The sequence below is a fragment of the Lepisosteus oculatus genome, chromosome 16 (genome assembly GCF_040954835.1).
Source record: "Lepisosteus oculatus isolate fLepOcu1 chromosome 16, fLepOcu1.hap2, whole genome shotgun sequence".
Lineage (NCBI taxonomy): Eukaryota > Metazoa > Chordata > Actinopteri > Semionotiformes > Lepisosteidae > Lepisosteus > Lepisosteus oculatus.
In genome coordinates this window covers 9,360,329-9,384,103 of record NC_090711.1, presented here as the reverse complement: position 1 = coordinate 9,384,103, position 23,775 = coordinate 9,360,329, and the positions used below count along the sequence as shown (strand labels likewise).

The 23,775-nt window shown below is 38.2% G+C and overlaps 1 protein-coding gene across 1 annotated transcript in view; it reads right to left on the bottom strand.

Moving 5' to 3' along the window:
- Positions 1-5,228: 5,228 nt before the first annotated feature.
- kcnb1 (potassium voltage-gated channel, Shab-related subfamily, member 1) overlaps positions 5,229-23,775 on the bottom strand; it is an 88,517-nt gene continuing 69,970 nt past the window's right edge. The window contains exon 3 of the mRNA XM_015364897.2: positions 5,229-8,459. Coding sequence (XP_015220383.1) covers positions 6,417-8,459 — 2,043 coding nt within the window. The 3' untranslated portion in view covers positions 5,229-6,416. The remainder of the gene's footprint in view (positions 8,460-23,775) is intronic.

Below are 23,775 nucleotides of genomic sequence, written 5' to 3'. Positions count from 1 at the left end.
AAGATAAACACAAACCTCCTGAAACATTTGTGAAAATTGTTTTAGGGATTTTACATCACTGGGGTCTGAGAGTTCAGTAGTTTAATTCAAATCTCTTATTCAGTAACAATATTATTTTTATAGATAAAAGGTACCTTGAGCATCAAGATATGCTTTATTCATAAAGAGGTGTTAAAGTGTTCAGTATTTCACAGACCTCTACCACAAAGTAAAGTTTTCTTTACCTTGTAGCTGGTACTGAATCATAGAATCACCTTCCTTCTTAAATAAACTGCTTCCTTCCTTCACAAATCAATAACCTGCTATTGGATTAACTAAGGGCTGTGTTGACTGTGTCCGAAGTTGTGACCCTACGTGGATACCATGATAAAAGATTGTCCTACATATGAGACCTTCTGAACACACAGTGACTCTTTGTCAGTAATCAGGAATATATGACTCTTTTTGCAATAGTACAACTGTATATAACACGTATATACACCATTAAATACAAAGAAATGCACTTTCTGTGGGCTTTGTTTTCCAGGGACAAACCTAATCAAAGACTGCACATGAGTAGTAAATAATAATAGTTAATGGTAGTGCTTTATTCTTAGGAGCAGCAAACCCTTTTATAATAAAACTGAGTGGAAATTAAAGTGCCTGTGATACATCACACAGCAGTTCCTGCAGGATTCCCACATATAATTCTCTTGCATTGTTGGGACAGAACACAGATCCTCATACAGTGCATAACCTTTAGAGCTCCTTTAGGAATCTTGTGAGAAAGCTTTATTTCAGAGGGAAGAGGAGGAATCCTACAGTATAACTGAAACATCCATCTGACTCCAGTTTCATTTCACGGACCATGCAGGATTTGCATGGGAAAAACAAGAAGCGATAAATAATGAATAAATAATCCTTGAATCCTACATACATTTTTAGGTGTGAAATTTATTGCACACTGGAAATATTTAAAAGATGAATCATAATTATTTTCCGTAGCTTACACAGTTCAAAATAACTCCAAAAACCCAGTAGGAATTTCCAGTACTCTGACAGGATTTACAAGATCAGGAAAGAAACTGGCCTCAGCAAGTCAAAATCAACAAAAACTTGAGACTTGGACATCCTAATGAAGTTTGGTTTCAAGACCTCTGTGTCAAACCGGCTGTCCCACAAATGGGCAATGACATTTCTGAAACCAAACCTCATGAGTCTATCTGCACTTCCTCTCTGGCAGGCTAAGACACCTATTTATAGCTTGTTGGATGTATTATTAGATCAGAAAACCCATTTAAAACCTGCTTTGACCTTTCTGCCATTGGCACATTCTGCTCACCTAAAAAGAACAAGGTGAGTATTTGCTACAAGAGGGAGGTAAGTGAAGGGAGTGAATGCATGAAAAATGACTGAGTTCTTTGTACTAAAAATTTATTTTTTCAACTCGATTGAACCAGTTATTACAATTCTTAGTTTGCAAGCTTGGAGTTTTGTAGGCAGGGCCTACATTCTGGTAGAATTCAAGCCTTCAAGACAGAAAAAAACCTCAACATAACCTATTGACTCATATATGAATGTATTAATCGGTTCAAAGGAAAATACAACAGAGAACACAGTTTGCTACACACCTTTCGGCAAAGACAGAGAAAGACCGCAAAGTCAAAACATGTTTGTTTTACTCCTTTGCTTTTTCACCTCTGGGGGATTTAAAAGAAAAAGCAAAGGGTTGTTATCCTGGATGTCTTGCAAACCTCTCTCAACAGCACCCCATTCATTGCTGCATGTTGGCAGTGTACTGCTATCTCTTTGTGTCAAGACAGGCATCATCTTCTCCATATAGAACATTTATCCTGGCTGCACTCATCCCTCAGCATATTGTGGGGCTAAGGTCAGGGGAATGGGCTCTTTGGAGTTTTGCCTGATGTTTTCTAACCCTTGACCTTGTTGTCTGAATACTGTAGGTTTTCTATGTGTTTTTAAATTGTCAAGGCTTTGGAGAAAGGATAAACTGGTCGCATTAAACCTTAATTGGATTCATTTAACATTTCCCCCATGTAAAGAACAGCTTATAGCTTAAGGAGATATACTGTACAGTAGAGAAACTGCTGGGTTGTGGACTTTGATGGCTTGAGTTGAGAATCTAGATAATTATACTTCTATCAATTTGCTTTCAGCCTGTTCCTGTTCTGAGCAGAAACCACAGTGGGCTCTTTTTGAGCTGTAAATAGTTTTATCTTTAACATGAGGTACCTACAACAAAAGCAGTCCCTGTTTTGTATCTTTTCCAACACGGGTTACCTTAGCTTTGAAGGCCTTTGTTTCCTATTAGTGAATGCTGGGGCTTGGTATAAAAAGAGAGACTGTTCTTGCAGTACAAAATGTGAGTATTATAAAAAAGAAAACATTAAAGATGTAAAGCAAATGTTATTTCAACAAAGGTGACAACATCTGCATCTGTCATTATTTAATGGAATTGTCTTTCTCCCTATTTGAACCTTATTCTCACTACAAAAACAAATATCAAAATGTTGCTGTCCATGTGCTGAAATAATTAAGCAGCACTTTTAAAAGTTAGGTTACACCAGAAAGTATTCAGACAACTGGGATCCAGCTTCCATGTACAACTGGGAAACACAGAAAATGTGATTTTTACTTTTTTAAAAGAGAGAAAAAGATACAGGTTAGCCATCTTTAACCATAAATGGTGGCTTCTCAAAGGTATAACTTAATTAAATAAAAAGATACAAAATTCATTTTAAAAACCTCCTCAAAGACATTCACATTCTAACGATCTAACGTGTAGTACCAGTAAGGGTTAAACATTTGCTGCAGAGGAATAGACTATGATTTAGTTTCAAAAGTGATCCTTATTTTTATACTCACTGGGACTATAATTTTAAATTCCCAGTTGTATAAAAAGATGCAAGGTTACATCCTCTTTTGTTTTTACCGGAAACTCATCATGAAAATGTGACCCTGTATTTTATCACTCAAGAATGGCATTTCTTTCATTTCTATATAGAATGATATAATTTTGTTCCCTTCCATGCCTACAGCTCATAATAATGTGAAATGAGTCCCCAGTTAGATGGAGCTGTCACTCATCCTCATATGTACAAAAGCACACAAGACTATAAGTGACATCACAGCACAAAGACCCTTGCAGAGAATTATCATGGAAGGAAGGAAAAGGAAACAATAACAAAGAAAAACTGTGATGTTCAGCAAGTGCTCTATGTGATATGTACGACTGTTATTTAGTTATCTAACTAATCCATTATTCATAATACAAAAAGAGAATAAGGTAAACTTATTTTTACATATTTGCTCCTAATAAAAATCTGCTGAAAATACTGATTATTATTTTTATACATCTGAACATAAAAATAGACTACTCTGAGGTGCGTGCACACCACGCCAGTGTTCAATAAAGTCAAACAAAATACTGACTGAATGGCAAACGGGAACCAACAGAGGTAACGAAATTCTGCACTTTAAAAATCCAGCCGTCTCTCAGAACAAAACAACCTGTTTCAACCTTAAAGCTGAAGTCAATTTGACTTGCTTTGATTACAAACAAAGGAAGCTAGGATAAGCCTCCTTCTCGGCGACATGCTCTCAGGTGGCAGTTCATTGGTTATTTCTACATCTTCCGAATACTTTTCATTTTTAAAAACATGTTTTCAATAACAGAATTTACTCCTGTGTGGCTTTAATGTCTGAACTACCCTGGATTTTTTTCCATTTATTTCTCACCTCTGTTTTCACTATCAGTTCACTAGGTAAATTTCATTCACGACAAAAATGTACATTAGATACAAATATTACAGCAGAGAACACCATGTTTTCCTTTTCCCTTCTTATGCTTTGGCTGGTTTCAGTAGGCCTCTCCACCATAGTGGTGGTCCCCATGGCGACCATGAAGGCTCCTTCCAGTCCTAAAACCCATGGTTGTGTGTATAGTGCTCCTCATGCTTACGGCAGATCACATTATGCTGCTTTATTCTGTTCATTTGTTTTCTTTTTTCTCACACAGCTTCTTCTCTTGATCTCAGGCTAAAGGCAGGCTTTTTACAGAGCGAAAGAGTGATCCGATTTCTAACTTGCTCAAAAGGAAAGGCACAAAACATCTACTGTTTGTTCAGAAACCTCTTCATAAACAGTCAGCTGATAAAGAGTATAAAGAAACTGGGGAAAAACAAAACACAGTTCATTGTTTCTAAAGTTTTTTTTTTCTGCTACGGTTAGAGGCTTTTGTGTCTAGAATATGTCTAGAAATATATATAATAACAAGACGACAAAAATCTTATAAAGTGCTTGAGGATATGGGCTTCTTTTTAAGAAAAATAAGCTGACCTAAGAACAGTCTGAAACATAATGTCAGCCTGTGGTTATTATGAAAATACATTTCTACATTATGAGGCAGGGATTAAATATGTCAATGGTGAAGTCTAAGCCACATCCCTTATTCCATTTATACATTTCACCTTGATGGCTTTAGAAGTAGGAGGCAGCTGAGAATGTCCTGCTGCTTGTGATCTGCAAATAAGAGCACCTTCACTGCCGGGCTGCAAATGGGTGCAGAAGGGTGTCTCATCCAGATGCCTAGTCGGTTACTGTAACATGAGGTGCAGATCTGTATTCGTTTTCAGATTGTGACAGGTCACACATTCTCATTCTTACCTGCCCTCCCACACTTTCAAAGTGCTTTTTCACTCCATATGTTTTTTTGCTGATGTGCTTTACCAGCTGGAGTGGCTGTCTGCTACTTCCTTTCCGAATCACTGCGCGATATCAAGAGAAAGGGATTTTTCTTGATCAGACATGAATGTCAGATGAATGGGGCCAGGGCTCAGTGCTCAGTCTCGTGCTGTCGCCTGGATGAAAGGAAATTTCTTTGGCTCCTTAATTTATAAAAAGTATGGTGGAAGCAAATGTGCACAACATTTACTGTAAGCACACAACAGGAAAAAATCTAAAATTAAATAACACAACCTTTAATACCTATCTAAAGATGACCCCCTTAAATGCAACTTAAACTATGAGATCAGAATAATTACTCACATTGCTCTACATTTACGTTTTGCCTTTCAAACAAAACCCAATTAAAGAAGTTAAAAAAATGACCTGTATGATTATTAGAAAATATTTAAAAAATATACATTTCAGTTCTTTTTTTATACCCAGCAATATTTCCTCAACACCCAACTTTACATATATTTTACAAATTAGAAACTTCTCAAAACCAGTTTTAAGTGCTTTATAGAAATTGAATTTTTACAGTATTTTTTTTTCTCAGATGAATGCGTTAGTTTCACATGACTTTCCATACTGTAGTGTTTTTCACATTTGTGGAATATGAGTGAAGATTTGAACATAAACCAGTTTAAAGCAATGAAATGAAAGGAAATGAAAGAGACAACACATAACTGAGACATACTGTATAGTATTGAAAACTAATGATTCCTTTCTGTTTTTAATGCATATTTAACATCTATCTACTGCTTTATTAATTGAACAAATAAATAGATGGGGGAGGAATCCAGAGAAATTACATTTGAATACTTTAATTAAAAATGTAAATACTTGAGGTGCTCTGGTATGCAGTAGTGGACATAAAAGTTTTTGAACAGCAGGTTATAGTGAATTTGCTTTCCCCTTAAATTTCCCTCTCTTAGGCAATTTCTTTTCTCCTGAATCGGGTCTTGTACGTATTTGATAACTGTAGATACTAAGCAGTCACGAATCAAATACAAACTGAAGGGAAAATATATATATATAAACATATGCATACATAAACATATGTGTATATATATGCACAATTGTGACACATGCATTTGTCTAAGTCCAGATTCGGGGAAGGGAATATATTAAACTCCAAGGAAGTAAAATGCATGTTACTTTTTTAGATGTAATCTGTTTTTGCAGTAATTTATCTTTATCAACAAAACAGCAGGAGAATGAAAGCCTGGAAGATCATCCTTGGGACAAGCAGCAAATCAAAGAATAATGCTGAGGTTCTCTTTCTCCCCCCTTCATCTTTCCTGTTCCCCAAGTACTCAGAACCACTGCCCCACTAACAAAGATTTCCCCTCATTGTAGGCCTGGTTTAACACTGCAGGATTGCACAGAACTGCCCATCGGTACTATGGAGTACCTCGTTCAAGGGTCTACAGAATGGGAATGGTAGATGGAAATGCAGATAGAGGGGAGAATTAGTGTCTTGGTAAGCTCACAGCAATCCAAAAGGAGTCTTCAGCAACACCGTTGTCTGGGAACCAAACAGCAAATATTCTTGGCTCACTTAAGAGCCCTCTTCCATGCCTGTGGCTTGGTCAAAGGTTTGTTATGCCATGCAGTAAAGCTCCTTCAAGATTCAAACATTCCTTTCAATTTGGGAAAGTCCACTCTTCTTGTCACCGGCCTCGAAGCAGTCAGATGGTTTCATCGTACGTGTTGGAGCGGCTCCTCTCTCCGGCTGACACGCGGATTTCCTGTGCCATATGGTTCTCTACCTTGCTGCCATCTTGACTGCTGCCCGGAACAGCCCTGCTCTCGATGGGATAAATGCAGTTCTGACCTATCAGTCTCTGTGGTGCTCCCATGGCAGAGACTTCTAAGTGGTTGATGCCTCTCTGGTACCCACTATTCACATTGTATTTCGGGCTGGCCTTCCCCAACAGTCGCTTGGACGGGCTAGAATCTGAGCCATCTTGCAGATGTTCCTCCTCATCTGTGTCAGCGTCAATGTATTTGTTAATAGATGCGTCATGGAAGGTAAACACAGTTGGCATAATGCTCTCTGGAGATTTTGGAGGAGTCTTGCTGCTGGCTGTGGTATAGATCGACACTTCAGGGCTAAGAAGTGACCGGTCTGAGAATAAGGAGCTGTCTGAAAGAGGAGCATTGCTTACATTTTTTAGGGAGTCACCGACAGAGGAAAACGGGGCTGGTGTCATTTTATAAGCTTCGCCTTCTCGGAAGTTGACTTTCAAAGACCTTGATTTCAAGGGGTTTGTGAATGTAAGTGAGCTCCTGGGACTGTCGATGAAAAAGGAGCGTCGCTGAGAATCAGGGTTGGAATTAATCTCAAGGATGGAGCTACCCCTGGCAGGAAGTTTGGTAATACCCTGTGGGGACAGCATGGCCTCATGCTCATGGGTTGTCTCCAGACAAGGGTTGGCGCTGACTTTGCCAGGCAGGCTAACAATGGGGCTATGAGGAAATCGCCCACTTTCGGGAAAGTCAGTGGCACAGCTGATGAAGCTGTCAATGCTGGACATGCTCCTCATGTCTATTATGCCCTCAGGCGTGGCCAGTAAGGGATCTGCCGGACCTGGTATGCTCCCCATCTCAATTTCGTCCCTTTGTCTGCCCACTTTTGAGGACGGACCTCCTTCTTTGGTATTGAGGTTGGGCTGGGATTGAGTCTTAGCCATCATATTGTACATTTCCTCCAGCTTTTGCACGTTAAGGTGCTGAGGGCTAGAGCAAGGTCTTGCCTTGTTTGGAGATCCTTGCTCTTTAACATCAAAGGATTTGTTTGAGCTGGTCTCTGAAGCCGTTCGTTTGGCCCATTTCCACCTGTTGGGGGAAAGATGGTTGTCTTGTACCTTTTCTTTCTTTCCCATGCCCTCTCCATTTTTCTCCACCACCACATCCATTAGTTCTATGCTGCGAGCAAATGCATCCTTCATATTCATGGACACAATGCTGCCATTCCTCTTTGCCCTTTCTAGGGCTTCTCTTCGCTTAATGGCCTTTTCTTGCCTCTTTTGCTCCTTATAGAACTCAGAGAAATTATTTACAATGATGGGTATAGGCAGGGCAATCACCAGTACTCCAGCAATACAGCACAGCCCCCCTACAATTTTTCCCAACAAAGTCTTGGGATAAATATCCCCATAGCCTACGGTTGTCATGGTAATTGTAGCCCACCAGAAAGAGGCCGGGATACTCTTGAACTTGGTGTCATCCTCATCTTTCTCGGCAAAGAAGACCAAGCTAGAGAATATCATGATCCCCATGGCCAGGAACAAAATGAGGAGCCCCAGCTCATTGTAACTGCGCCTCAAGGTGAAGCCCAAGGATTGTAGCCCGGTGGAGTGTCGAGCCAGCTTGAGAATCCTCAAGATCCTCATGATGCGGAAGATCTGCACCACCCTTCGGACGTTCTGGAACTGCAGAACGCTCTTGTTGGACTCCGTCAGAAAAATGGTTACATAGTAGGGAAGAATGGCAAGGAGGTCTATGACATTCAGGGGCCCTTTGAAGAACTTCCACTTGTTTGGAGAGGATAGGAAGCGAAGAAGGTACTCCATTGTGAACCAAGCAATGCAGACGGCCTCCACGTGGGCCAGCTGAGGGTTGTCTGTCACCTGGCCAAACTCATCCATGTCTTGGAGCTCAGGGAGTGTGTTGAGTGACAAGGCAATCGTTGATAATACAATGAAGAGGATTGATATGATGGCCAGAATCTGCGAAACACAAAAGCAAAGAAGCAATGTTAGTTTTTTTGTAACAGATGTGCAAATGTTTTTTTTTCTTTCAAAGATATTTATTCTTCAGTATAATCCACGGTTATGTGGGAAGAGGATGAAGAATGGGCTCACATTAATGTGAATTTCATTCCACTGCTTTTCCAGCCATTTCTTCTCTTTTCATAGTTTTGGTGAAAAACGGGTAAATCAGTTAGAAAGCAGCTCTCGACTTCGCCCCTATAATTATTCCCAGCTGAAAATGCTGTCAATGACTTGAAGTAAAAATAGTTCCTAGTGTCTGTTGTGATGCAAGATGAGTGGATGGAAATTATTATTAATTCATGACCTTCTTATCAGACTACAGAAGCTTCCTCCTTCTTAGTATAACTGAGAAAGCTAATGCTAAGCTGGCAGGGCAGTAAAACTGACATTTAATGCAAGAAGGTCAATGGATTCAATTTTATTAATTCAATCTGTAGACAAATACATATCCACATGGGTCCTAACTAACCAAGGATTTTATACCACATGTAATTTGCACCTTTTTCAATGAGAGTGTTGAATATTATTAACAACACACTTTCAGCACAGGGTTCCATTTGATTCACAAAAAATAACCATCCTGTTTACTTGCACTATATACCACATTCCCAGATTTATTTTCACGTCATAGAATACAGCATAGCAGTTAAGCTATATAAGGAGTGATTGGATGTGAGCTGTAAGGCTGCAACACTAACTGCTGTGCCACTGTGCCATCTAGAGAAGTGACAGAAATTGTCCAAAGAATGTATTGTGTAGAATATAAATTTAGCAATGAATGTAAAAAAAAATGTCTGACACATGAGTGAGTCTTCATTTAAAATACTGTCAAGTTTTCATGACAGAAATTATTGTTGTTTTAGAACGTAAGAGAGGTTACAAACAACAGGAGGCCACTCAGCCCACTTAACCCATAAGGGAGTAGTTAGAAGACCCAAAGATCTCATCCAGCCATTCCAGATGACCACAAACTAACTTCCACATGTTCCCATACACTCCTTTACAAGAAGCCCTAAATACAGTGACCTGATTAAATCCTCCTGATCTGAAATATTTATCATACAGAAAGAGCTTAAAGGAGCTTAATCTGTTTAGTCTTGAACAGGTGAGATTAAGCAGTTTTCATGTGGCATTCAGAATCCCCAGAGGAGTCGTTCTGTAAAACCATAGAAGTAGAAGCTCCAGCCGTGGGAGTTCTTCAAGATCAAGTGTGACGTTGAAGGGAGTGGGGCTGGGTCAGACTGGGTATCCTTGCACTGTATTAGGACCACAATTTTGTGTCAATTCAGCTGCAGGCACTGAACACAATGATGGGAGATGGCTCGTACAGCACATGCTTTGAAGGAAAGGCTATAATTAATAGACAAATTAAGTGATTGATTAAAAAAAATCATTTGGATATTCATAAATTTAACTTTTTTAAGCTGCAGCAACTATAATGACAGGTTCCTCTAATGGCTAACAGCAGAAATCAGCACATGATATACAGGACTGGATCATATTATTGTAAAACCCCCATGTGAGCTATGTTTATTCTGTCACCCTTATTTTCCTCATATCTTAGACAGTGGGAGGATACACCTCCAGCTGAGGAGTGAATCACCAGCACTTTGTAAAGGATATTGTAAATTCTGAGAAGCCCACCCATAAGATAAGGTTTTGGTTAGAGTTGAAGCCATCAGTATTGAGTAAAATCAATACTCATCCAACTGAAACTGAATATTCAAGAGCCTTCTGGTGCAAGCTGAGTCAAAGAAACCTTGCAAGCTTAGAACACAGCAAACCTCAGTTACTTTCCTCATTAGAGCACTGGGACAGTCTGTAGATGACAGGCCTGGTTTGCACCAAGAATCTCCAAGACAGGGGAGATCAACCTGCATTCTGGTGCCAAGTCTTTCCCATTGGAGCCACTCAAGAGCTCAGTGGAAATACTGTATGTCTGAGATCTACAAACGTGGGGACCGGTAAATTATACCAAACTCAAATGAAAGTTCCAGTTCAAAAAATTTTAAAACAAAAATCCATGATGAGACTGTATAAAAAAAAATTAAAACTTGACTGCCCAAAACACTTCATCATGCCTAGATATTCATTCTGGTATTTAAACTCTTAAAGCAATCTTAGAATACATAACTTTTATGTGAGTACAAGTGTACAGAGTACACAGAGTACAGATAAATCCATGAGTGTTGAGGGAGGAAAACAGTTTCCAAATGAAACAAAATAAAATTATTATCTAGTATAGGATGATAGCTGTTTTACTTGGACATCCAGTAATAACTCAGTATAGATTCATATTTAGTCAGGTTTACTTTACTTGATATTCTGTGTGAATCTAAACTATGATTACATTCCCAGAGTCGTTATTATTTTCCCCTGTGTGCCTGCATATCCCAGCTATGTGGAATTTGTGCACATGGATTGAAGCACATGAAAGGCAAAGATACGTGCAGTGCTTTGAGTCCCTTTTCTATAAAGCTTCGTCCTAACCTTTTCAGCACTGTGGCCAAGACATGTTCATTGAATTCCTCTATGCTGAATGACAAATGAGGTTTGAGACCTTTTTTCAGACCCCGTTCAGCACAAAAGATGGTCCCCATGACAACCAAGCTTGGTCATAAAATGCTCATTATGCTTTCATTTGTGAGCGACAGAGTGAATGGAGAAAATTGTACGCCGGGATAGCCCCGACAATGGGAATATCCTTAAGGAATGGAGATCAAGACATTTTGTGTTCCAAAGAAAGATTTAGGATTTTCTGTGTTATTCCCATTGTCAAAGCATGATACCTGCCATAGCCAGGGAACTTCAGAGTGTTAATGGCATATGTTCCTCCAAAGAGGTTGCAAATCTTCACATGTTTACCATTTCATTCCTGAGGGATCCTCTGGCAAACTACTAGTCCGAGACGCATATAGGAAAACACCTTCCTGCACATGTACTGCATAAGCATTATTTTAAAATTAAGAAATATATTTACATTACTTGATACTGTAGCAGCCTTTTATTGAAAGATTCATATGATGATAAGAATGGCAAACTACTGTTCTTTGTAGCTCACGCACTGCTGTGACACACTAAATAACCCATCTGGTTTGCGATGTTGAGAGAGATCACTCCCTTGGTGAAGCTGCGTGCGGGCATGGGATGAGCATGTTTTGGCATTTTATAAAATTGCGATTTGAGTATTTGATACAGACGTGTACAGTACACTCTTTTTTCAGTCCTTATATTATTTTACATACATTTTTCACAGTTATTTAGTTTTGTCTTTTGCAAATAGGCTGGTATTTTATGGCAGTGTTGAAGTTCTCAGTGGCTATGCCCTGAATAAAATGGTTTTTTAAAAAATACGACTGATAATATTTCAAATGGATGGAAATGGAAATATCAATCTGTTTGTAGGTTATATATTCATATCCTGTATATAAGACACTGTGCGTAAATCACTTTTGAATACAGCATCACACATGTACCCCATCAAAGCTGAGCAATTGCCTTAAGAGATATTTTAATTGATTTATTTGTCTCTTCCTCTGTGTCAACAAGAAGACAGCCACCTGTTCAAGAATGAAAATAAACTTACTATTATATTGGTAAATCTGAAATCCCAGCAAAATGTTTCTCCCTATGTTTAAATGAAAAGAAATTAAATGCATTTTTTGTAATCTCCTAAATGTTTTTTTTTTAATTGAAAGCCTGGAATTAATAGCTGAGATGCATTGAGCACTGGACAATGAGCCCGCAGGTTCTCAGCAGCATAAAAACTAACAGCAATCCATAGAAGTAAAGCAAAGGCAGAAATTGCTCCTGGTTTTACTTCATATATATGACGATTTAAACATTCAAAATGGGGGCTAATCAGACATTCCTAAAAAGATGCTTATGTGTCTCCAGTCAGAGGTCTGCCAGTACAGGTGTGTTGTTCTTTCTGTAGACAGAAATACTGCAGTTCAAAGCAAGGTCAAAGAAAAGCCACTCGGCCCATTCATTTAGACATTGGATTATTCTCTGCAACCGATCAACATTCATTAGCTGTAATTAATCCTGGCATTTTAAAGACATGCTGTGCCTACTGGGGCAATACAAATAGAAAAAGTAACTAAACTAAATAACAACAACGAAGAAGAAAATACAAAGCATACAAACTTCCACAGTTTACTTTAATTGACCCTTGTTTAAGCATTTGTAATACTGTTTATCTAAACAGTGCTTTTAGATGTAAACCAAAGAGATATCCATTCCATAATCCTTGTTAGTGGTCATAAAAGTTATCTAATTCCCGTTTGAATTTCTGCCTAGCCTGAAATAGGTGCTTTAGCTGAAATAGTGAGTCATTTGTTGGAATCAGAGATTTAATTAATTCAAAATCCTCACACTGACGACATTTACAAGCTTTTTGAACTCAGAAATAAGTAGGTCAAGGAACACAGGGGATATTAAATGGATTTCAATGGATATTTTTTTAAACTTTTTTGTCAGTCTTCAGAAATAGTTCTGAGTTTCCAAACAGTGTCCAATGATCTACATAAGAAATTTATGGAACAAGATGTTCAAAAATAGCTGGGATCAACAAGAAGCAGGCTATCACACAGCGAGGATATGGTGGGTGGCTCCCTCTCATTTGTAATTTCTTGTTAAAATGCTCATCTCTGTTTCTTTTGTGAAACCCCAGTGGGGAATTCTACATTTGAACTATTATTAATCTCCAGACAGATATAAAATCAAATGTCATCAAAGCGATACTCCTTCTCAAGTGTCTGTAAAAGCCCAGGTCATTTTCACCTCCTCACCTTTAGGAGACATGGATTGTAACTTTAGCCAGTACTGGCCAAAACCCTATCACATGCTGGGAGAGCTTAAAGCTTAAGGAATCCCTCATAACTGTGTCACTCTAGTCACTTGTGAAGTACATTCATCCATGTTCTTACTGCTTTATCCAATACGGGGTCGCGGGGAAGCTGGAGCCTATCCTGGCAAGCAATGGGCGCAAGGCAGGATACATCAGGGCACCCACAGACTCAAACACACACACGTTCCCCAGTGCCAAGCACTGCGCCACTGTCCCACCCTTGTGAAATACAATGCTCACAACAATCAATTGCCGATTCTCTTTCAAGTCCACTTACACTGCCATTGTCTGGATCTGTACGAGATGTAGAAAGGAGTGCCTATTCTGGAAGCAGATTAGGATAAATTCCCTGACTCTATGTTCTCAGCCGTGCTCAAAAATACCAACCAATTCCTCATAAAAGCTAACTAGTCAGAAATTACTGCTAAAATCCATGTAACATTTTTAGTTAAGTAACACTGTTGTACAAAAAAACAATCAATACAGATCATTACAAAAAGTACATATTAATTTATGTCTTACCATAATTACCACTCATTTATAATATTCCATCTCTGTTTCTAACTGAGCTATTTGTGTAAAATATTTGTGGCAAATGTTTTGGTTAGATTATTCTTATAATCAAAAGTGGATGTGTTTTATTGTCAGAAAATTAAAAATGCAAACACTTTGGAATAAAAGAAAATCTATTTTGGATGGGTAAAAACAATTAATATCCATTAAATTAAAATACCTAAGCTTTTCAGCTGCTGTTACTACTAGTAATAATATGAGTCCTACACATGGCAAAGTGAAATTCATTTCCTAATGGATTTGAAGGAAACAATGCATATATCAGAAACCTTTTTGATAACTGGCGCAGTAACAAAGGTGTTACTGAGACAATAATAGAAAATATTGCATGGGCAATTCTGATTTGGATGCTTATGGTTGTTCTTCTTTGTCCTCATAAATACAATATGGGGAAACAATAAAAAAGCAAACCAAATACTAGAATACTAGGGTGTATAACAAAACAACTGGAATTTAAATCAAGGGATGTAATACTGTATTGTGTGCAGCTTCGGTCACCATACCCAGTAAGAATACAGATAAGTTAGAAAGAGCTCAAACAAGAGCAACAGGAATAAGTACTGGTCTTAGGGGATTGTCCCTCACAGACAGGTTAAAGTAACTAAATCCCTTCAGTCTGGAACAGTGGAGATTGAGAGGAGATTTGATCCAAGAATGCAAAATCCTGAGGGGAACTGACAGGTTCAGCATATGGGTCTCTTTCCCAGGTCAGTAGTGCAAGTAAGTAGTTATTTAGGATGAAAAATAGGAAATGTGTTTTTACACAAAGAGTTGTGAGAGTCTGTAATAGGCTTCTTAGCTAGGTGGTTGAGGCCCCTTCCGAAAGCAGCTGTAAATCGAAATTTGATTGGATGAAATGTGAGATACACTTAACTACTGAATTAGCAAACGAGCAAGATGGGCCTAATAATCTTGTCTGGTGTTTGCAGCAGCACCGATAACAAAAGCTACATTGGTGTTAGTAACTGGAGCTTTATATTGACAAAATGTGCTCAAGAGCCTCACACTTGTTGTTTCAGAAGCCACCAGAAGGGGGACTCAGTTCCCCACATGAATTACTTGCCGCCAAGCTGCACTGCAGTGCAGGGGGGAGCACTCAACATTATTTAAAACGTTTCTCAATGTGTTTCAGACTAGCCTTAAGTGAATTTGTGATTTAGCACTTACAGGGCTTGCCTTCCCACAAGCTTTGCCATGCACTGTGAGCAATACAAGCCTTAAGGATGTCTGGGGTGTCTGAAATGTTGACCCTGTCTGGCAGGAAGAAAAAAAATGAAAGCTCTGTTAACTACATGAGACAGTAACACTCTATATTAAGAGTCTGTGTTTAATTATACATAAATGAATTAGTTAGCAAGGATTTACATATATTCAGATTTAATATAGTGTTCTCAGTTTGCGTCTGTCAGCATTCAGGTGCATTGGCCATCAGCAGGGATGCCTGAGTTTGTATGGGCAGAGGATCCTCTAACTAATTACACTCCCAAACACAGTGGCTCTCTGACAGCATTGGCCTTCAGGCTGGAGGACACCTCCTAGATCATTAATCCTGTTTTACTGGAGCCCCACAGGAGCCATTATGGAGCAAAGTCAGAAATTGCTTTGCATAGGTTTCAAAGCCAATGACAATGTGGTTACTGTCTGTAGCAAGTGTTGTTATTGATGTTGTGAATCATTGGGAGGAAAGGCCGTTACAGGTATTATGAGCACACTCTGGCCATCATTGTCTTGTTGTGAACCAGAAAAAGTAATGGAGCTACTGTACACCGAGAAGAGGTTCAACCAAAACTATTGAAATTACGGCACTTGAAGGGTATGATGAGTAAGAGAGGTGTGCTGCCAGTCTCAGGGCTTTCCTGACATTCCTCTCCTGCAATGGCACTTAGCAGGCTTGACCCATCTTGAAAAGAGGGCCTCCTGAGCTTCCCTGTAACAGTCTTCCTTCCCGACTTTGTGTTTCTTGATGAAATGTAGCCTTAATTTAGGCAGTCTTGAATCATTAGATTGTTTGTATATTCCAAACAAGTGACCTAAGGAAAAATATTGTAGAGGCTGTGAATCATAATTAATCTTGGATAGCTCAGAACAAATGGAGAGCATGTAAAAAAGTTAATACAACATTTTGCACACTCCATTACAGTCAAATGATGTGCACAGTTATTTTGAAGCTGTGTTTAAACAAAGCATCCCTTCTAATGACTTTTATTTTATTATTTTATTTTAAACATGAAATTGCATATCTTTAATTGTTTTAACTCCCAGTTTTGGAATTACCTATTATCAGCATGGTTTCCTGTTACAAGACTCCTATCAGCATGGGTGAGACAAAGACACCCAAAACACATTCTTTGAAAGATGCTGTGCTATGCCATCTGCTTCTTTTTTCACGTTGCCAGTTCTGAGCACAAATAGAACAGCTAACACATCAAACAGAGGGGACTTTAAGAGCTCTCACTGGTGCCACTTCAAGCTTATAGGCACCTAGCAATCTAGTAGCATGGACACCCACGGAAATCCTGACTGACTGCGAATACACCCAGCTCAAACTATTCCTTGTAAATCTCACACTCAGCTAATGGCACAGTCCAGGCTCAGACCTGGGAGCATGACACTATCAGAATGAAACTGCACTCCTAGTGAAGGTGGTAGCTGATTGAGCCATGTAAGTGCACAACATTTATTAGTAGTATCAACACTTTTGTGCAATACAAGATTAGCCGCTGAAGAAGCATGGACGTTTATAAATTTATCTTTTTAAATTATTATCTGAGGATTTATCCAATTCTGCGTTTCCCAGCTGGCGTTTGCTCACAACTTTTGAAAATCCTTCATATAATTTGTGTCTCTTTATAAGCCCTTTTAATCAGTCAGGAGATCTTTGGTGGCTTCATTGAGATAATTAAACAGGCTCTTATATAAATACTCCTGATGTATTTATATGAGTCTCATGTTAAAAAGAACTTAAATTGTGTACCTATACTGTATAATGTCATGCTCCTTCTTTGAAGGTTGCTTGAAAGGGCAAAAATAATTCAAGATGTTTTATTTTCAATGTTGCAAATGCAACACAGTGAAAATATTCCACTGTTTGGCAAAAAAAAAGGTTTCAAAATTTACATTAATCATGCATATAATATTTGCCAAAGAAAAAAAGTATTTTTACAAAGATGAGGGTACAGTATAAAGCGAATGACTTGGTGAATTAAGTACTCATCTGTTATAGCAGGGATAACACACAGGGCAATTAGCGTTTATGTTCACTTATTACAAGTGTTAATAAATGGGACATACACTCAGGAGAATGTTGATTAAAATCTGGGCTATGTTAATAACTGATTGAGGTTCTCCAAGCCACAAGTCACAGGTGGAACACTTCTGTTTGGCGATTCACCATTTGACATTGTTTCCTTCTCTCGTTGTGTAGCAGTGATGTTTGAGGCCCGTGGGTCACTTGTCATCAGGGACAGCTATTTCGGTCCTCTATCACATGCATGAAACTAATATTTGCACCGTGGATTTTCGATGTGAGAAAAAAGATGGTGGCAGAACATCTTGGGGTCTGTGTGAATGTATCTTCTCTATATACTGTATGTCTTGCAATGCCACTAGGAAGACTGAAGCGATGAGCCAAGCTGAAGCACCACTGATAATGCCAAATTAAGAGAAAGAAAAACACGTTCTTATCAAAAATAATAATTGTAGGAGGACTAATGTAAATTATTAGTTTGTTAACGTATTGTTAAGAAAGTACTATAACAAATCTAAAAAGAAATAAGAGAGCCATCCAATAACTAGATTCATCTTACAGAATAGCTAATGACAAACCTGAACAATAATTTATACCCAAACTTAAGCTTATTGATTGATCAGCGAAAAGAAAACAACAAAGCCAACTGTATAGCAGCAGCAGTACAGTACATTCAATCCATGTCATACAAGATATATGAATCCTGCTAAATGCTTAGGTAGGTCACATCTGAGCAATGCACATAACATCTACATCCTGTTGAAATGTCCAGCACAAAAAAAATATTTTTCTCCCCATAGAGCCAGAGAGACTCAATAGACAGAATTTGGGAACAATTTAACGTGTGACTAGTTTATACTCCAGTCAGATACCCTTAAGTTATTCAAACACAGAGCCCTTTGACCTTTAGACTGAATAGTAATTATGGGATTCCAAGCTGTTGGGGGATTAGAAAATGGAGTGTGTGGATTTTCAAACATCCACTGTAAAGGCCATTTGAATGACTTAATAATTAGAAAATTCTGCCTCTTCTGACAGCTTCTCATAGAATTCGTACAGCTCAGCAGCAGCTTCTCTGAAGGCTCCTGTCACTACAACAAGAGATATGTGTAAAAAGCAAGCACCACTGAGACAGGTAACCGGTAAGTGAATTCTTCCCAAGATTCGTTTTGGGAATCCATTTATCCATTAAAGTATAATGCCCATGTTACACAACTGAGAAAGAAAAAAAAACTTAATTTCCACAACAGACTTGTTTTTTTCAACATCAGAAGTTGCCAATATGATCAAAATACTGAGCTAGTACAATTTCCTGTTCACACAACCTGCCTATATTTCTGTTTATTTGATCGTGGTTCCATATATAAGAATAGCCAGAACAGTAAAACAGAACTATTGTGTATTTTATTATTGATTTTGAATTTTACCACATTTTTTAGCATTTACATTTTGTGTGCATCACAGTATTAGTAGCGTAAATGATTTACAGTACTACTGAATCTTTCTTGCTCTCATTGTGCATATATAATAATGTATGGATTTGCTGGCTGCTATTTATTCATTTCTTCACCCCTGACCTTCTTGCCCTGCAGGAGGTAAGGCTGAGAACCTGAAGCATGCATTTAATGGCAGAGGAAAAGTTGCAGTGGGCTAGTGCACAATAATTAAACATCTAATTGTCTACCATGGTGCAAGAAAACCTAGATAACAAGCTGTCAGTGGAAGGCTGAATGAAAAACTTCAACATCATGAATCAAATAGTAACTGACAGAAATCAGTAATGAGGTACTTCCCAAACCATTAAGGTGATTACTCCCTGTCATGCCCAATGCCTAACTTGATAGTATAGTTCATGCCCCCAGATTAATGTAGAACCATTTTTTTACAGCTTGCAATGCCTTATATGACTCGCATGTACTGGCAGAAACCAGTAATAAAACTTATAAATGGCCTCTTAATTCTAGATGTCACTCTGCGTTATTGGAATTAAAGGATATGCAAAATAAATAGCAAAACATATGTATTGGGTTCCACATTGTTTTACTATCACTTGTTACTCTTGCAAACATGCTGCATAATGGAGTAGGTTTTTATAAATTGTACATATGCAAATGTATCCATGTCGGGGTGGCAATAAAAGATGAACTATTACCGTGGCTGCAACCCTTACAAACCTTGATCTCCTGCATGAGTTTCAAACTGATGGAACTAATGCTTTGAGACAAATATATAAGGTGGCAGGGATACACACTCCACACATTCAATACCAAAATGATTCATAAGAGATATCTTTCTTTCTCATCCTTGTAGCTTCTTTGCAGCTGAGCAGGAGTCACATGGACTCAAAGTAATTATATAGAAGTGCAGAGCTTAAAATAGAAGTGGAACAAAGGAAACAGAAAAGAAAAAGAACCAAAGACAGCAGTCATACTTAAACTAATATCACCGGCATCTACCAGTTTTAAAGCCTCTGTTTTCAAAATACAGTAAATACTTGATATAAAAAGTGAGGCCACTTTTTTAGTATATAAGCGACAAACAGTGGAAAGTTTTAAACGTGTTTGTCTGTACTAAAATAAATGCGATAGGAGTGAGTTATAATGATATAAACTCATGTTTTTAACTTTAAACAATGATTAGTGTTCCTTTTTACTATTTGTATTATATTTCTGTAAACAATCAAAAAAGATTGTAAAATGAATCATCCTAGCAATTACATTGGCCTTCAGAGATGCAGAGACTGAGTATTGGCTTAGACAGCTGCATCTTATAAGCACAATTTGTTTTTTTACCAGTACAGCAGTTGGAAAACAATTGCACTCAGAAATTCTTATAATTTAAAGGTAAACCAGAACTGAAGAGTCTGAAGAAATTGAAGTATTGTTAATGTAATTTAATTATAAAAACCTGACTTCTAGGAATAATGTAGGAGGATTCCTAATTTTAGGAATAAAGTAGGAGGATTCCTAATATAGGACAATAGAAAAAACTGATCTCTATAGTTTAGGAATTGCAGTATAAGGTCTGAAATAAAATATCTGAAGCAGGCACTGCAATATGAAAACAACTAGAATATAGAAAGATTTTTAATATCTAGTTTAAACAAGCTTGCTATAATTCAGTGCAAAGTGCCACATTATTCAGATTTATCCATGTGTAGCTCATATTTCCCCTCACATACAGTACTTTGAGGGTCCAAACAGAATAAGCCTATAAAGTTTGATTTTTATTTGGTGGTGCAGTGGTTAGCACTACTGCCTTGCAGCGCTGGGGCCCTGGGTTCAATGTGCGTGGAGTTTGTATGTTCTCCCCATGTTCATGTGGGTTTCTTCAGGGCCCACAGTCTGAAGACTGCACTGGCAGGTAAACTGGCTTCTGGGAAAACAGGCCCTGGTGTGAGTGCAAGAGTATTTGTGTCTGTGTCTTCCCTGTAATGGGCTGGCATCCTGGCCAGAGTGTACCCATCCTTACATCCAGTGATTGCTGGGATAGGCTCCGGCTACTGTACGAACCTGAATTAGACAAAGTGGTTAGAAAATTTTTTTTTGGTTTTTAATCTGTGATGTAACTTGGAGTCCGACGTCAACCAAGATGGTATCTGTAAGCAACTGAAACAGTTTCCACAGACATAGTAGGGAATGGGTAGTCATTTATTGAACACATACTGTACCACATTAATCTTTATGGACAATTAAACTATTTAAATACAATTTGTAGTAATGCTTGAAAGACTTCAGTGTGGAAAACTTAATTTCTACTAAGCAAATATCAGAGCTCATCTTAAATCAACACCCTTTGCATTTTTCTTGGATAACCTTAATGAAGAAATAAACAGGCAGCTCGATTGATTTTTGATTTAAGTTCCCTCCTGTTCTGCACAGTCTTTGTGAGTGTTTCATAAGCAATCAATGGCATTTAAGTTTCAGTGTCAAAGTTCCTGGGAGAACTTGCAATTTACTTTTTTCTTTGCACTGCACTGCAACAGAAAGCCACAAATGAAAAAGCAACCGTGTACAGAAAACATTTTCCAAATTGTAATTCTGAGATCACAATAATTTTCAAAACTATAGATCAAATCATTTTTTCTCTTGCTTCTTTGCCTTGCATGCACCAAAGGAATTAAAGTATCCTTTCCGTAATCATTGGTATTTCCTATGATTGTTTTGGATCAACTGAAGCCTGTAGCTGTGATATGGCTGACAGCGTAATATTTTTGAGGAAAAAATAACTATTACATTCTCAAATCGGAAGATATCAATATTTTAGAGATATATTGCCCAATTTATCAATTAACATATTTGTGAAGGTGTATTTACAGGGTGGTGCTTTGATAATCATTAAAATAGTAAACTGTTAACTACATAAATATGTTAAAAGGCTCTGTCTTCCTGTCAAATGCAATAGACTTAAGATTCTTTCGATTCTTTTCCACTCCCAGCACCAAATGTGTCCAGCACCCCCAAATGTAGGTATCAAATTCCTACAGGAAAATAATCCTCATTACATTGACCAGTTTCATATTTCCACAGGCAGGGATGAACTGCTGTCGCATTCGATATTTCATGTGACAGCCTGAAATACTGAAAACTCTGGGTGAAAAATCTCAGTCGATAATGGTTGCATGTCAGAGTTATTTAGTCATGATTCTTACAATTTCTTCTATGAATGACAGCAAATTCATTGGCTAAATGGTATAACTGTATTTTCTACTATATACAATAATTACATTTCATAATGATTTTTAGGATCTCTGAGCACTTCTCATTAATACCCCACCTGAACCTTACCGAAATGGAGTAAATTCAGTGAGGAGGCTGTATTTGAACAGTTAGAGCGCTAGTACACACAGTAGCCCAATCACAGTATCAATGAGTAAAGACAGGACCCAACCTTGATGGCATTCACTGGGGAATTCTGCTCCTCTGCATGGCTTTCACTGTGTGGTAAGCTGAGGGAGCAATTTAGGTGCTAGCCTGGCTGTAGCCAACAGAAGACACAAGTGCGCCCTGTATCAAGATCATGTCCTGTCATTGAGTGAATTCACCCCTGCACTTCCATTATTAAGAAGACAAACTTCATACTGTACATCGCCAGTGCAACACCTATAAATGCAAGCAATTACAAATCACCCTTACAGAAAGATTCACATATATTCAATTGATGATGAAATAGAACAGCATTTAATTCTTTTAATCTGACTTTTTATTTACGTGTAGTCTTGCCTTTAGTATATACTGCAAAAAAGGGTATCCTATCTGCTAAAAAAGGCCATCTAAGATATACACAAATCTCTCTATTACAGCTCACTAGAAGATACTTTTTTCTCTGTTAACAAATTATAGAACAAACCCCTGCTGATTTCAAATGAAGGAATTAAACACTTGGGATGTCTTTTCGAAACTAACGGCTTTGTTGTCAGACAGGCATGTGACATGTTAATTAGTTGTTGCACATGTTAATAACCGCAGAACAGGGAGGCCATCTGAACTGGCGGACATGATCTTACAAACTAAGCAGCGCTGAATTGTTGTTACTTTGCCTTCCCCTGGCCTTTATATCAGTGCGTGATATTGTAGATGGTCTCAGACCTTTCAGCTCCAGCTAAGGCGCATCAATGCACTACAAATTGTGCTACACTGTTTGTGAACATTTCGAAAACGAAGTCAGTGTGCCGTTCCTCATCTAATAAAGCAATTCATACTGTAACTAGCAAGGCCCGACAACTGCGGGAGAACAGGAGCTCTCCAAATGAACTGAAACTTTTTCGTCTACTTTCTATTCATTCGGCTCTACTGCAAATCCCTCTGAAGCATCCTGCGTAGGTGCTTTTGAGGTCCCTCATGTTAACCCCCAATAAGAATTGCATTTGCAAAAGCCGTGTGCTTTACAAAAAGATTAATCAGGAGATCTGCCCAATGAAAGGATGAAAATCCCCTGGGCTTGATGATTTTCCCAAGGTCACACTCCTTGTAGAAAAAGGTGACATTCTCAGAGTTTCAAAGACCAGGAATTTTCACAGACACTGGCTGAAAATAAATCTGCACAAAAGAAACATGTATCAGTGCTGGGCACGCATACAGAAGGGAAATACCAAGAAATATCTTGTGAAAGTATAGTTTATATCAATTAACCTTTTTAATCTAAAAAATAAAACATCTGGAAAAATATAAGATGATTATAAAGTCTGGTACCTCCAATGAGAGCCTCTGTACCCATTCATCTCTCTGATTGAATGACTATAAAGGGTGCCAAGCCTTACATTGAAATACATTTTGTACTGTACATACAGTACATATATTTATGTTTATCAAGTACAGTGCAGTGAATTCCTGAATATTCCTGAAACATTTTTTCACACATTTTGATGAGTGCAGAGTGCTTCATATTGTGTAAGCAACTTTTACCTAAAGGACTATTCTTTAAGTAAAAAAAGTTGTGGTAAGGATTTTAGTATGGACAGGCCCTGATATCAGGCCCATTCAGAGTGGCGAATATTATTTACAATAACAGAAGCTAGTGCAGTGGAAATAAAAATGATTTGCTTTGCTCTGCTCTGTTTCTTATCTTCTGGAATACCCAGAACTGTGTTAATGCTCAGA